Here is a 16,434-nt window from a genome sequence, read left to right as displayed (position 1 = left end):
AGGTATATATATTTCTGCCTTTCAAGTAAATAAATAAATCTTTAAAAAGAAAAGAAAAAAATATATGTATATCTTACCCACAATAAAAATTTAGAAAAAGCAGGAAACGACAGGGTAGATTTAGTAAAGCTTATTAAGTTTTTTTTTTTTTTAATTAGAAGCTATGTTTTTGAGTGTTAGTCATATTGATCCAAGTAAATCTATCATTTACTTTAATATCTGTATGATATTCCATTTCCTACTATGGGACAGTCAAGATGTTCTACCCCACTACCCCCTGCCCAATTCAAACAGTGCAGCAGTCAACTCTGGTGCCCTCTGTGCAGAAGTCCGAGTGTCTATCGAGGGCAATTGTCTGGAAGTGAAACTCCTGTGTTCTCACATCTTCATTTTTTGTTATCAAGTTAATCTTTAAGATAGTGCCCATTTGTTACATTTTTCTAATTAACACTCTGGCTAGCAATGTATGCAAGGTCTCCAAAAAGTTCATGGAGGGACAGGTTTTTGGTGCAGTAGTTAGGATGCTGTTTGAGAGGCCTATGTCCCATATCAGAGTGCCTCCACCTCTGATACAGCTTCCTGCTAACGCATCTGTGAGGCAGCAGCCATCAGCTCAAGTACTGTGTACCTGATACTCACGTGCCTCCTGGCTTCAGCCTGGCCCATCCCTGACTGTTGGGGTCATCTGGGGAGTGAAGCAGTATATGGAAAATATTTCCCTTGTTTGTTTCTTCTCTCTCTCTCTGCCTTTTTCTTCTCTCTCTCTCTCTCTTTTTAAAGATTTATTTATTTATTTGAAAGGTAGAAATACAGAGAGAGAAGCAGAGAGACATGTCTTCCATCTGCTGGTTCACTCCCCAAATGGCCTCAATGGCTGGGCCAGGCCAAAGCCAGGAGCCTGTTCTGGGTCTCCTATGTGGGTGCAGGGGAGTAAGCATTTGGGCCATCTTCCACTGCTTTTCCAGGCACATTAGCAGGGAGCCAGATTGAAAGTGGAGCATCTGGGACTCTATCGGGTGCTGAAATGGAATGCCAGTACTGCAGGTGGAGGCTTAATAGTCTATACCACAGTGCCAGCCCCATCTCTGACTTTCAAATAAAATAAAATGTTTTCAAAGTTTATGGAAAATGAGCTTTCTGAAGTACGCTCATAAATAAGACCCTGTTTCTGTACATTAGCAGGAAGCTGGACTGGAAGTGAAGCAGCCAGAACTCTAACTGGTGCTCTGATAGGAGTGCCACAGTCACAAGATGTGGCTTAACCTGTTGTGTGCCAAAACCAATCCTGATAGTTTTTTTTTTAAATTGTGTTATCTGTCTTACTACCATGGTCTTAATTGTAGAGAATTTATTACAGAGAATGTTAATTCTTTGTGGATTATATATATGGCAAATATCTTCTCCTTGTCTGAAACATTTGTATATAGCATAATTTATTATACTGAATTCTCTTTGTATGGATGTAGCCAAATTAACATTTTTAACAGATTTGATTTCCAGATTTAATTTAAAAATTCTTCCTCCTGGGCCTGCCCCTGTGACATAGCAGGTAAAGCCACCATCTGCGGTGCTGGTGCCAGTTTGAATCCCGGCTGCTCCTCTTTCCATTCAGCTCTCTGCTGTGGCCTGGGAAAGCAGTGGAGGATGGCCCGAATGCTTGGGCCCTGCACCCACGTGGGAGACCCAGAAGACGCTCCTGGCTCCTGGCTTCAGATCGGCCTAGCTCCGGCCATTGCAGCCACTTGGGGAGTGAACCAGTGGATGGAAGACCTTTCTGTCTCCCTTTCTCTGTCTGTAATTTTACCTCTCAAATAAATAAATAAATATTTAAAAATAAAACAAAACAAAAAAATTCTTTCTCCCTAGCTTTCAATTTTAAAGATTTAAAGATAAATCTTTAAAGATTTTTCTTCTAAAAATGTTTTCTCCTGAAGTTTTAGGTTTCTGTTTTCCTTTTCACAAATCCATTTTGCAATTCTCTGTGAGAGACAGGGATTATATTTTATCTTTTTCTAAACAAATGGACAATTATATCAGCCCTCTTCATTGAACAGTCTATTCTTTCCCCCTAGTTTGTGCCACCACTTGTCACAGAGCAAGCTCTTCCTTCCTGTGTTCTATTGTCTTGTGGCCTGTTTTTGCCATTGTTTTAATTAAAAGTCCTGATACCTATCAAATAAACTTCATTACTCTTCAAAATTGTTAAGGCTCTTCAAGCTTCAAAAAAAATTAGAATCAAGTTATCAAATTCCAAAAATTCCTGTTAGACTTAATTGGAAATGCATGGAACTTACAGATCACTATAAGCAGAACTGTCATTTTTATGACAGTATCACCATACATGAACATTAGCTTACAATTTTATTAACTTTTTAAATGATTTTCAAAAATGTTTATAATTTTCTCCTTAAAGGTCTTGCATATTTCCTGTTACCATTTATCTTTATTTATTTACTTTTAGATTTATATTGTTACTTGAAAATAGGGTGACAAGATACAGAGAAAGAGATCTTCCATTCACTGGTTCTTTCCCCAAATGGCTGCAATGGTCAGAAGCTGGGTCAGGCCACAGTCAGGAGCCAGGAAATCCATCTGGGTCTCCTATGTGAGTAGCAGGGGCTCAATTACACAGGTCATCTCTGATTTGGGATCCCAGCATTGTGAGCAGCAGCCTAATCCAATGAACCAGTTATAATTTAATCCTAGGTAATTTATTATTCTTATTGTGTTGTAAGTGAAAAGTTTTCTACAGTTATGTTTCCAGTATCTTGATTTTTTTTTAAAGATTAATTTTATTTATTTGAAAGACACAGTTACAGAGAGAGGTAGAGACACAGAGAGAGTCAGAGGTCTTCCATCCTCTGGTTCACTCCTCAAATGGCTGCAACAGCCAGAGCTGAGCCAATCCAAAGCCAGGAGCTAGGAGCTTTCTCTGGGTCTCTGACATGAGTACAGGGGCCCAAGGACTTGGGCCATCCTCTACTGCTTTCCCAGGCCCTAGCAGAAAGCTGGATTGGAAGTAGAGCAGCCGGGACTCAAAACAGCACCCATATGGGATGCTGGCACTGCAGGTGGGGGCTTTCCCACTGCGCCGCAGAGCTGGCCCCTTCAGATCTTGAGTCTTGTTTTTCCTTTCTTGCCATGTGAGTATTTGAGTTATTTCTGTTTCTTTCCCAGATTTTCCCAAGGCATTGGGAAAGTTTGAGAATTATATACAATTTCATATGCACATCTGACTTAAGGTTGCTAGCTTCTTCCCAAACATGCAAGGATCTTACATGGATTAAATCTACTTCTCATAGGTTTTGTTCCATATTTTAGTTCTTTTTTAAAAATCTCAGATTAATCATTTTTTCTTAAATATTACTTGAGACACACACACACACACACACATACACAGTGCTCCCATTTGCTCATCCATTTTCCAAATGCCCACAATGGCCAGGGTTGGGCAAAGGATTCAATCCAGGTCTCCCCCATGATTAGCAGAGACCTACTACTTGAGCCGTCACCTGCTGTCTCCCCTGCCATGCACTAGCAGGGAACTGGAATTAGGAGTGGGGCCAGGACTCAACTCAGGCACTCCGATATGGGAGGCAGGTATCCCAACTGGTGACTTATTCAGTAGGCCAAATGCCTGCCCCTTACTGTGTGTTTTATACTTATATGGCGAATATTTATTTAAACTTACTTTTAAAACTTTTTAAATTGTAAAATAAGTAAAACAGAAAATTCCACAAAATCTGAGTGCACGCTTCAACAAAGTGTCACCAAATGACTATTTAACCATAAAAACAAAGAACAGGGGCAGCACTGTGGTGCCACAAGCCAAGCTGCTACTTGCAACGCTGGCAGCCCATCCTGGGATTTGAGTCCTGGCTGCTCTGCTTCCTATCCAGCTCCCTGTTATGTGCCTGGGAAAACAGCAAAAGATGGCACAGGTGCTTGGGCCCCTGCACCCACATGAGAAACCTGGATGGAATTCTGAGCTTTTCGCTTCAGGCCGGGCATTCTGGCCATTTTGGGAGTGAACTACTGGATAGAAGATCTCTCTCTGCCTTTCAAATAGATAAAACAAATTAAACAAACAAACAACATTGCCAGCATCCCAGAAGCAATTCCTCACAACTCTTCCTGAGTAGTCTGTCTCAATCTTTCCCTACGGGGAACCACTGTTTTTCTTTCTATTTTTTTTTTTTTTGAAAGACAGAGTTGCAGAGAGAGATAGAGACACAGAGAGAGGTCTTTCATCCACTGGTTCACTCCCCAGATGGCCACAAAGGCTGGAGCTGAGCCAATCTGAAGCCAGGAGCCAGGAGCTTCTTCCAGGTCTCCCATGTGGGTTCAGGGGTCCAAGAACTTGGGCCATCTTCTACTGCATTCCTAGGCCACAGCAGAGAGCTGGACTGGAAGAGGAGCAGCTGGGACTCGAACCGGTGCCCATATGGGATGCCAACGCCAGGGCATTAACCCACTGTGCTACAGCGCCAGCACCACCACTGGTTTTTATGGTAATTATTTCTTATTTGCCTTCAAGGTTTTATCACCTAAGAATGCACCATTAAATACTATAATTGAGTTGAGCTTTATATAAAATAATATCATGGCCGGCGCCGTGGCTCAATAGGCTAATCCTCTGCCTGCGGCGCTGGCACACCGGGTTCTAGTCCCAGTCAGGGCGCCGGATTCTGCCCTGGTTGCCCCTCTTCCAGTCCAGCTCTCTGCTGTGGCCCAGGAGTACAGTGGAGGATGGCCTGAGTCTTGGGCCCTGCACCCGCATGGGAGACCAGGAGAAGCACCTGGCTCCTGGCTTCGGGTCAGTGCGGTGCGCCAGCCACAGTGGCCATTGGAGGGTGAACCAACAGCAAAGGAAGACCTCTCTCTCTCTCTCTCACTGTCCACTCTGCCTGTCAAAAAATAAAAAAATAAAATAATATCATGCAGTATGTATCCTTTTTTATCTAGTTTCTTGGCTAACATCTATTTGTGAGATTCACAATTACATAAGCAAGGGTGGGGAATGCCCAGCCTATGGGCAGTATAAGGCCTGTGAAATCATTTGGTCTGGCCCTGCCAGGGCAACCACAGGCTAATTTTTAAGCTGATAATTCTGTATGGTCCACAAATGATGTTATGAATATCCCAATGGCCCTTGGCAGAAAAGTTTCCCTACCCTGATCTACAGTCTATTTATTTTCATTGCTGACTACTATTCCACTGTATATTTATATGACAATTGATCCCTTTACCAAATTCTAAGATGGCAGCTATCTCCTTTCAGCACATTAAATTTGGTATTCAATGGACTTCTTGTTTCCATGATTTCTGTTGAGGAGATGGCTGCTGGCTCTAAGGCGACTAGATGAGGTTTCATCAGGGACAATCTGTTTTCCTCCTATACTAATTCAAAAGTTAATTTTATCCAGAAATATCCTCACAGACACATCCAGAATAATGGTCGACTAAATGTCTGGGTACCATATGGCCCAGTCAAATTTACACACAAAATTAACTAACACAATTAGTAAATTCTGGTTTGATTTTTAAATAATTTTTCAAGACCCAAATAAAGCTTTCCTTGGAGCGCTGACAACTCAATCCTACCACTCTAAAGTGGGGCTGACTCACTGCTAAGCAAGTTAGCTTTCTGCACGAGGACCTCACGTAAACATAAGTCTATAAATCCATTTGTGGATTTAATTTCTCCCGTTTCTAAGGATAAACGAGTTCAAGTCTCTGAAAGTAATGTGGAACAAAAGCAGCACTATTTTCATGATCCGTTTTTGAAAAATGTTGGCTTACACAATCATCTACCTCTCTATTATGAATGTGTGGATAATGACAACAGCTTACTTCATACAAATCTATATAAGCCCTGGTTCAGAACCATACATAAACTATGTACTAAGTAAATTTTACCTGCAAGTTGTTTCAAAATATTGATCCCCATAACAGGTTTGTCTCTAGTAATTCATGTTTCATTTATCAAACAAGTAATATAAACGTTTACTAAATTATACTTATATTCACATTACCCCTCAAAAAAATAAAAAAAATAAAAAATATTCACGTTACCCTCCTTTGCTCCTCTTCAGCATCGGCAAAGAGTTTACGAATATTTGCCTCTGACTCTCCCACATACTTGTTAAGAATTTCTGGCCCGTTGACGACTTTGGGTTCTCTTGCATTCAACATCTTGCCAATCTGTCGAGCCAAGAGGGTCTTACCACAGCCTGGGGGTCCATATAACAGGATGCCTTTAACATGCTTACAACCTGGAAAAGCAAATAGTCTTACATCAGCTAAAAGCCAAGAAGACATGTAAAGAAAAGCTTTCTTCTTTATATATACTTTAGAAAAAGCATAGTCATTACTACATTCATCTACATATATTAACACTGACATGCCATGACAATCAAAGCTCTACTTTCAAGCACTGGAAAACAGGGCAAACATGTCTATGTTGAACGGGTATAGACGAATCCAAAGGATCCAGATGGATGTCACACACCATGTGGATAAACTTCAATGACCTGCTTCATCTGACTAATGCCAAATGAAGCACATGCTTCTTCGGGGTGAACCAGATGAAAAAGTTTTGGGAGTAGTATTCGTTGCATTAGCATTACTAGTTAACAATCTAAAACAGCAAGACTAATAATCAGGTTCCCCAGGATTCCTTTAGCCAACTCCTCATTGGCATTTGCTCCATTTCTTCTCATTTTCACCTTTCCAGCAGTTTCATGTTAAGATGTATGGCTCATTTTTGATTTTTAAATACTATATCCAAAGAAGCACTCCATGGAAAAATGGATTATTAGACTGCAGTGTTATACTCATAACTCTGGGTTAAAAAAAACCTTTAGTGATGCAGTATGAACAGTGTTTCTGGGCAGGTGTTTGGCACAGCAGTTAAGTTGCTCTTGGGACACCTGCATCCCATTTGGAGTGCCTGGTCTGACTGCCAGCTATTCTGTTTCTGATCCGTCTTGCCAAGGCACACCTGGGAAGGCAGTGTCCCTACTACCTATGTGGGAGACCTGGAATGAGTTCTTTTTTTTTTTTTTTGAGATTTATTTATTTACTTGAAAGATGGAGTTACAGAGAAAGGTAAAGACAGAGAGAGAGGTCTTCTATCTGCTTTCATTCCCCAAATGGTCTCAATGACCAGAGATGGCCCAGGCCAGAGCCAGGAGCTTCATCCAGGACTCCCACATAGGTGCAAGGACTCGGGGCATCTTCCACGACTTTCTCAGGTGCATTAGCAAGGAGCTGGATTGGAAGTGGAACAGCCAGAACTCTAACTGGTGCCCATAATGAGATGGTGACATCACAGATGTCCCACTATGTCACAGTACCAGCCCCAGATTGAGTTCTGAGTCCTGGTTTTAGCCTCCCTTGGTTTGACTGTGGCAGGCATTTGGGAAATGAACCAGAAGATGGAAGATCACTCTCTCTGTCTTTCAAATAAAATGGAAAGAAAAACTTTAAAAATGTATATCATATGTTTCCATGGAAAATGGTTTGTCTTTATTTGAAATGAAAACCATCCAAAGTGTATCTTTTTTTAAAAAAAAAGATTTACGTATTTATTTGAAAGTCAGAGTTACACAGAGCAAGAAGGAGAGGCAGAGAGAGAGGTCTTCCATCTGCTGGTTCACTCCCCAATTTGCTATAATGGCTGGAGCTGCGCTGATCCAAAGCCAGGAGCCAGGAGCTTCTTCTGGGTCTCCTTGATGGGTGCAGGGGCCCAAGGACTTGGGCCATCCTCTACTGCTTTCCCAGGCCATAGCAGGGAGCTGGATTGGAAGTGCAGCAGCCAGGACTCGAAATGGCTCCCCTATTGAATGCTGGCGCTGCAGGCGGTGGCTTTACGCGCTACACCACAGCGCTGGCCCCCCAAAGTGTATCTTTAGGAAAAAAAGCACAATGTATTTGATAATTCTTGTAAAAATAAATCACAAGATACAACCAACTCAAATAGAACTTTAGATTCTGAGGAGTAAAACCATTTGGGTTGCCAGCATGGTCCTTACTTCTATCTCTATGTCAAGAAAAGAACTTCCGGGGCCGATGCTGTGGCACATCCCATATGGGTGCCTGTTCAAGTCCTGGCTGCTCCACTTTTGATCCAGCTCCCTGCTGATGACTTGGGAAAGCAGCGGAAGATGGGTAAAGTGCTTGGGCCCCTGCACCTGCATGGGAGACCTGGAAGAAGCTCCTGGTTCCTGGCTTTGGACCAGCTCAGTTCCAGCCACTGTGGCCATTTGGGAAGTGAACCAGTAGATGGAAGATCTCTCTCTCTCTCTCTCTGTCTGCCTCTGCCTCTGTAATTCTGCCTTTCAAATAAATAAAATAATCTTAAAACAAAACAAAACAAATCCTTGAATGTAATGAAATCTTTGCTTATGGTTAAACTTGTATGGAGAAGGTGAACTCAGGCGAAACCACTGCAGCCCTAGAATCTTAACCAAGAACCATGGTCCAGGGAATGACTTGAGCCCTTGACACATCCTTCAAACATGAGTGGTCAGAAATTAAGGGGATAAGCCTTGACCATCTCCTAGAGGCCAATATCACTGCAGTCAGTACCAACAACTTGAGGACACACAGGACAAGGACTCTGAAATGCGGCTCTTAATCTTCCTTTCTGAGTCGATTGCTAGCATCATGATTTGAAACTGCTCACTTGTATTTAAGCCACAGCAGAGGCAGATGGTGGTGGTGGTGGTGAAACAGGCATAGAGAAAGGAGAAAATGAAGCTTTGCTGAGTACCTACTAAGTCTTCATCTCCAGTTTCCCGAATTCCTCACTTGCTCCCACTTTTTCCAACTTCCTCTTAATAATACTTAATCATACACATTAAGCTATACTTTCCTTGAAGGACTCTTTTTCTTTCTTTCTTTTTTTTTTTTTTTTTTTTTGACAGGCAGAGTGGACAGTGAGAGAGAGAGAGACAGAGAGAAAGGTCTTCCTTTGCCGTTGGTTCACCCTCCAATGGCCGCCGTGGCCAGCGTGCTGCGGCCAGTGCACCGCACTGACCTGAAGCCAGGAGCCAGGTGCTTCTCCTGGTCTCCCATGGGGTGCAGGGCCCAAGCACTTGGGCCATCCTCCACTGCACTCCCAGGCCACAGCAGAGAGCTGCCCTGGAAGAGGGGCAACCGGGACAGAATCCAGCGCCCTGACTGGGACTAGAACCCGGGGTGCCAGCACCGCAAGGTGGAGGATTAGCCTAGTGAGCCACGGCGCCGGCCCTTGAAGGACTCTTAATGCTATCTTATAATTTTGTTACACCTATCTCATCTGTTCTGAACACTGGCCACAGGAAGCTCCCACCACTGTGCTGATGGATAGGCCCACAGTTCCATGCCATCCTATTTCAGTTCTACTTACACTGGTTTCTCAATATTGTTTGCTCCCTTTGCTGATCTTTATTTATTAGCTCACCTCTAATTTTCCTGACTAATCATCCAGATCGCCACTGTTCTCAAGAGCTACTCCACGCCACTAATTCTAGAAATGATTTAGATATCAACTTTGCATGCATATTTTTAAAAAGCTTATTAGGCATGAACTTCCTTCAGTGCTCTGCTTTTCTATAAACTGACAGCAGACACGTCCATTTTCAACCTCCGCCTCAGTTCTCAAAGGAGTGTTCCTTCCTCTTCTGCAAGTTTCCATTGCAGTTATTGGTTGAAATACCTTCTCCCCTAGAATGAGTATTATTTAAGTGCAACTACTGTCTCATTCACCCTGAACTCACACATCCAGCATTATGTCAACCACATAACATGTATTCAGTGAAGGTTATGAACAAGTAAATTGTCTCCTTTCCTATACAGCTTTAAAAAGAACATGAGGGAAAGAAGACCATCTTCAAAGTTATTTGAAGGTCTTAATTTATGGAGCAGTATTGACTTTCATAGTAAAAGAATTTAAATATGTAAAAACACACTTGCAGTGAGCAAGACTTTTGCAAATTTAGCAAAACAAATGATATGTAAATACTAGTTTTAATTTTGCAGCAGATTTTGCTCATGGAAAATGCTTGATTTAATGTCTTTTGAATTAAATTGGCTTGGATTTCATAAAATAAATAATTCACAAACTATTACCATGAAGATTAAAAGATAAAATGAGTATCCACAAAACATATATATACTATATCTGAGTAGCGAACTATAGAAATGATCCCTGAAAGTACAGTCTTTGTATCTCTGAAATGACAAAATACGTTCTATATTTCACATCAACAGGAACATCACAGAAGCTCTAGTGTTCATCAGAATTACAATTCTTTTAGAATCTCAAGTAAGCACATCAAAAATATACATTGACATGTGAAGGTTTTTAAAATCCACTTCCACAAAGGAAGCAGTTACTTGAGCAAGCAGCAGAAACAGGACTTTGTTATTACAATTATTATTATAGCTTATTCTGACTTATTAAATAAGCATTGGTCTCTAATTTTAAATGAGTCATAAAAAAACTAATTCCGTTCAACAAAAGCATATTAAGCTCCTGTTTAGACGAGATACAAAGTAGGTGTTAGGATACAAACATGAAAAAGACAATGCCTACCCGCAGGGCATTTCTGAGCTTAGTAGGAAAGAAATAAAAATAGTTTATCTATAATAAATATCATCCGATATACGTATGAAATGCTTTTGGGAATCTACCCAAGAGAAACTGATTCTGCCAGGGTGATGGCAGAAAGATTACAGATGGACGTAGAGGAACATGCACCATTAAATCTGGGTCTGGAAGGCAGAAGAGGAGGCTCATGGTCGGTAACCTAAAGAGAAGGACTCATGGGGCTGGTGCTGTTGTGCAGCGGGTAAAGCCACCGCCTGCAGTGCCGGCAACACACATGGGCGCTGGTTTGAGTCCTGGCTGCTCCACTTTTGATCCAGCTCTCTGTTATGGCCTGGGAAAGCAGTAGAAGATGGCTTAGGCCTCTGCACCCATGTGGGAGACCCAGAAGAAGTTCCTGGCTCTTGGCTTCAGATGGGTGCAGCTCTGGCCATTGTGGCCATCTGGGGAGTGAACCAGCAGATGGAAGACCTCTCTCTCTCTGTCTCTGCTTCTGCTTCAGCCTCTCTGTAACTCTGACTTTCAAGCAAACAAAATCGTAAAAAAAAAAAAAAAAAAGAGAGAGAGAGAGAGAGATTAGGTCTCATGTGCTCAAAGGCATACTGGTAGGGACGTGAGAGCTGTTCTCTCAACAAGCCTGTAGCAGTCTGCTGTGGCCAGAGCCACGGAGGTGAGGAAGGAGCAGTGCCTGGAACGAGGGGCAGGTTCCAGGCCAGCACGCCCAGGAGTATTCACCTTATCTGGTGGGTGAGACTGTTAAAGCTGACTCTGTGTGTTCTGTGCTCAGACTTCATTCATTGTAAAAGTTTTCCTTGAGGCCGGCGCCGTGGCTTAACAGGCTAATCCTCCGCCTTGCGGCGCCAGCACACCGGGTTCTAGTCCCAGTTGGGGCGCCGGATTCTATCCCAGTTGCCCCTCTTCCAGGCCAGCTCTCTGCTATGGCCCGGGAAGGCAGTGGGGGATGGCCCAAGTCCTTGGGCCCTGCACCCCATGGGAGACCAGGAGAAGCACCTGGCTCCTGGCTTCGGATCAGCGCGGTGCGCCAGCCACAGCAGCCATTGGAGGGTGAACCAACGGCAAAAAAAAAGGAAGACCTTTCTCTCTGTCTCTCTCTCTCACTATCCACTCTACCTGTCAAAAAAATAAAATAAAATAAAGATTAAAAAAAAAAGTTTTCCTTGAAATCTTTGTCATTCTTTTAGTAAGTTTATCTTCCAAAAAAAGCTCACTCTGGATGGAGTAGAAGGACTAGAGAACAGAGAGGCAAAGGGTGGAGAAGAGTGAGAGGAATATTTTTTTTTTTTTTTTTTTGACAGGCAGAGTTAGACAGTGAAAGAAAGAAAGGTTTCCTTCCATTGGTTCACCCACCAAATGGCTGCCACAGCTGGCGCTGTACCGATCCGAAGCCAGGAGCCAGGTGCTTTTCCTGGTCTCCCATGCAGGTGCAGGCGCCCAAGCACTTGGGCCATCCTCTACTGCCCTCCCAGGCCACAGCAGAGAGCTGGACTGGAAGAGGAGCAACCGAGACTAGAACCTGGCGCCCCAACCGGGACTAGAATCCGGCACCCATATGGGATGCTGGCACCGCAGGCGGAGGATTAACCAAGTGAGCCACGGCACCAGCCCGGTTCAATATCTTTGAATACCTGTTCTGGACACATGAGAAGCCAAGTAACATTTTAACAGAGGAATGTGGTAACAGAGATATGTGCTGCAGAAATAGAGGAAAAGGCCTAAAAAGAGGCTATCGGGCTTAAAAAAAATCAGGAAGTTCATGCTGATCTGGGCCACAGGGTTTTAGAGCAGGGTCAGAGAATTTTGTGTTTAGGCGTCTTCCTTTTACTTAGAAGGAAGCTAAGTAGGTAGCATAAGCAGGATAGGAGATTACAGCTTCAAGAACTCAGGCAATGCAGAGGAGGGATTTGGGGGGGCAGACTGTAGAGAGACTGCTTACTCTGAGATTAGTCAGACAAAGGGAAGAAGTGAGAATGTTGAGGTTGTACCTACCAGGCTCCATTATCTGTGTGAGGCAACAGCTAGGCCAGCTAGCAAAGGAGTGAGGAGGAGATGACTAACATGTTGAAGGCATTGAAAAAACACTGGGAATGTGAAAATGTGTGGGGAAAAGTAAAATCTTAGTAAATTCTACAAATACATATACATATATTAAAGATTTATTTATTTACTTGAGAGGCAGGGTTACAGACAGAGAAGGAGAGACAGAGAGAGGTCTTCCATCCACTGGTTCATTCCCCAAATGGCTGCAATGGCTGGAGCTAGGCCGATCTGAAGTCAGGAGCCAGGAATTTCTTTTGGTCTCCCATGAAGATATAGGGGTCCAAGCACTTGGGCCATCTTCTGCTGCTTCCCCAGGCCATCAGCAGGGAGTTGGATCGGAAGTGGAGCAGCTGGGAGTTGAACAAGTGCCCACATGGGATGCCGGCAATGCAGGCAGATGCTTAACCGTACTACACCACAGCATCAGCCCCCAAATATATATTTTTAAAAGATTTTTATTTATTTGAAAGGTAGAGTTACAGAGAGAGGGAGAGACAGAGAAAGAGAGAGAGAACTTCCATCAGCTGCTTTACTCCTCAAATGGCTACAATGACAGGGGCTGGGCCAGGCCAAAGTCAGGAGCTTCTGCTGGGTCTCCCATGTGGGTGCAGGGGCCGAAGCACTTGAGCCATCTTACACTGCTTTCCCAGGCACATTAGCAGGAAGCTGGGTTAGAAGTGGAGTAGCCGGCCAGCACCGCGGCTCAATAAGCTAATCCTCCGCCTGCGGCGCCAGCACACCGGGTTCTAGTCCCGGTCGGGGTGCCGGATTCTGTCCTGGTTGCTCCTCTCCCAGTCCAGCTCTCTGCTATGGCCCAGGAGTGCAGTGGAGGATGGCCCAAGTCCTTGGGCTCTGCACCCGCATGGGAGACCAGGAGAAGCACCTGGTTCCTGGCTTTGGATCAGCGTGGTGCGCCAGCTGCAGCACACCGGCCGCAGCGGCCATTGTGGGGTGAACCAACAGGAAAGGAAGACCTTTCTCTCTGTCTCTCTGTCTACTCTGCCTGTCCCAAAAAAAAAAAAAAAAAAAAAAAAAGTGGAACAGCCAAGATTTGAACCAGCCCCCATGTGGGATGCTGGTGTAGTAGGTGGCGGCTTTACCCACTATGCTACAACGCCAGTCCTGTATAAATTTACATAAATATATCTAAGGTAACACAAGAATCCTGACCTTTTTCTAGATTTATTTTTTTATTTACTTGAAAGGCAGAGAGAGAGAGAGAGAAAATCTTCCATCCACTAGTTCACTCCTCAAATTACCACCGACAACAGAGCTGGGCCAGACCAATGCCAGGAACCAGGGACTTCTTCTGGGTCTCCCAAATGGATGCAGAAACCCAAGCACTTGGACCACCTTCCACTGCTTTCCTAGGTACATTAGCAGGGAGCTGGATCAAAGGTGGAGCTACCGGGACTCAAACTAGTACCCATATAGGGTGGTGGCATCACAGGCAGCAGCTTTACCTGCTGCAACACAGCCCCAGCCCCAAGAATCCTGACTTTTTAACCATGTTTTTTTCAAAACGAGTCTTCAAAGATTAGCAGCATGAGGTAAACAAATAAATTTGAAGTCAACATTTTTGTAGCTCAACTCTATTACCTAATTTTTCCTTCCAAAATGTGCAGTTAAAATCACATGATTGTTCTCAACACTTTTCCCTTCATTCTCCAAAAAATTTGAGGCTTTAATCTTCATTTTTAACTCATTCCCATCTTTTTCCTTTCCTCTGTAACTAATATAAGTAATAACTATTGTGGGCTAATAGTATAACCAAATATTATTTCAAAGCATTTCTTATCTTAATTTCCTTTGTCTAGGCATTTAACTGCTCCTGTTAATCATCTTCTAAAAAATACCCACTTTTTATTCAGATGAAGCATAAACATTAATGACTTCTGGTTATAGTAACAGAATGGTTTCGGGTCAGCCCAGCTCCAGCCATTGTGGCCATCTGGGGGGTGTACCAGCGGATGGAAGACCTCTCTCTCTCTGCTTCCCCTTCTCTCTCTGTATAACTCTGACTTTCAAGTAAATAAATAAAATGAGAGAGAGAGAGAGAGCTGAGAGTGCAGCAGGAAAACTTAGCAAAACCCTTGGCAGAAACTTTCACAGCACAAAGTAGAAGTGTCCCATTAAAAAAAATAGGAAATAGGAAAGAAATCAGGGGGAAAGCTCTAGAGAATATGAAATATTACTGAGTCCCAGTATTCTGACCAGTGGTTGTCAGACTTAGATTTCACAAACTAGTAAAGTAATTTAAAAATGTAGAGGTGAGTGCTGTCATTGTGTTGTTTAGTTTTTATTTTGCAAGGTAAAGATTTCTTTTTTTAAAAAAATTTTATTTATTTACTTTGAAAGTCAGAATTACACAGCGAGAGAGAAGGAGAGGTGTGGGGGGTCTTCTGTCTGTTGGTTCACTCCCAGTTGGCTGCAATGGCCAGAGGTGCACCAATCTGAAACCAGGAGCTTCTTCCAGGTCTCTCATGCAAGTACAGGGGCCCAAGGACTTGGGCCATCTTCCACTGCTTCCCCAGGCCATAGCAGAGAGCTGGATTGGAAATGGAGCAACTGGATCTCGAACTGACGCCCATATGGGATGCCGGCACTGCAAGCGGTGGTTTTACTCTCTATGCCACAGCACCAGCCCCCAGGTAAAGATTTCTTAAAAAAGAAAACCTGACATTGTCCATCATCACCATTTCATGTAAGAAAATACATTTTTATAGTAAAATGTAGAATAGACATGATCTCAGAATAAAAGGTAGTCTTTTGGCCCAAGTGCTTGGGCCCTGCACCCTCATGGGAGACCAGAAGAAGAAGCACCTGGCTCCTGGCTTCAGACCAGCGAGATGCGCCGGCCGCAGCGGCCATTGGAGGGTGAACCAACGGCAAAAAGGAAGACCTTTCTCTCTGTCTCTCTCTCTCTCTCTCACTATCCACTCTGCCTGTCAAAAAAAAAAAAAAAAGAAAAAAAGAAAAAAGGTAGTCTTTTGTGTTAAATAAACTCAATTTATGAACACTGTTAAAAGTTGGAGCTCTGCAGTCAGCTTGCCTGAATTAAAATCCTGGTTCTTCAGATACTGGCTAGAAATACTGATAGTAACTATCTCAGGTTACCATGAAGACAAAGCATAATACTCATAAAGTACTTAATAACCCTCCTGGTACATTGTAAAAGCTCGTAAGTATTGACTAGTAATTAATATCAGTTTGTTTTTATCACCCTGCTGCCGGTAAGAGCTAAAAAACCAGACTCCTAACTGTATGAGGATGAGACCACTGTTAGGCAATCATAAGGCTTGAAAATAAATGATTATTTTGCTTACCAAACTCATTCTGGGACTGACAACTGTGACCATCTGGCCCCTTAAAATTTCATCTAACACTACTGTCACTTGAGCTTTGCAAATGATAGTACCCATTCCATTGATGAACCGTAAGCTCCAAATTAACGCAATAAATGAACTGGACTAAAGCAGTTTCACAAGGATTTTACTAGTGTTTCAGGAAGTCAGGATTCTCCAAAGCTGTAGCTGCCCTTTCTGCCTGCTCCACTTATGTGTCCAGCAGAGTCAATTCAATTTCTCAAGCTTTCCAAGCTCATTTAGGGTCAACTCGGAGCCCAGCCATACAAGCCAGTTCTACACAGACACATTCCTCCACCCTTTCTCCTCTGTGTTCTGTCTTAAAGAGTTTTTTCTCCGCTGTTCACCTTATCACTCTGACTGTAACCACTCTCATGGTCCCTAACTGCCAGACGTCAGAAATATGCAGCTACCCTC

At 43.2% G+C, this 16,434-nt stretch overlaps 1 protein-coding gene and 1 pseudogene across 1 annotated transcript in view; both read right to left on the bottom strand.

Annotated features, from left to right (window-relative positions):
- Positions 1–16,434, bottom strand: part of NSF (N-ethylmaleimide sensitive factor, vesicle fusing ATPase) — a 178,494-nt gene that overhangs the window by 75,111 nt on the left and 86,949 nt on the right. Inside the window, exon 9 of the mRNA XM_062216514.1 lies at positions 6,076–6,275. Coding sequence (XP_062072498.1) covers positions 6,076–6,275 — 200 coding nt within the window. The remainder of the gene's footprint in view (positions 1–6,075; positions 6,276–16,434) is intronic.
- LOC133747452 (small nucleolar RNA U3) lies at positions 10,138–10,211 on the bottom strand (annotated as a pseudogene).

The sequence above is a fragment of the Lepus europaeus genome, chromosome 18, assembly GCF_033115175.1.
Source record: "Lepus europaeus isolate LE1 chromosome 18, mLepTim1.pri, whole genome shotgun sequence".
NCBI lineage: Eukaryota > Metazoa > Chordata > Mammalia > Lagomorpha > Leporidae > Lepus > Lepus europaeus.
The sequence above is the reverse complement of the archived record's forward strand: the minus strand, read 5'-3'. Positions and strand labels throughout refer to the sequence as shown.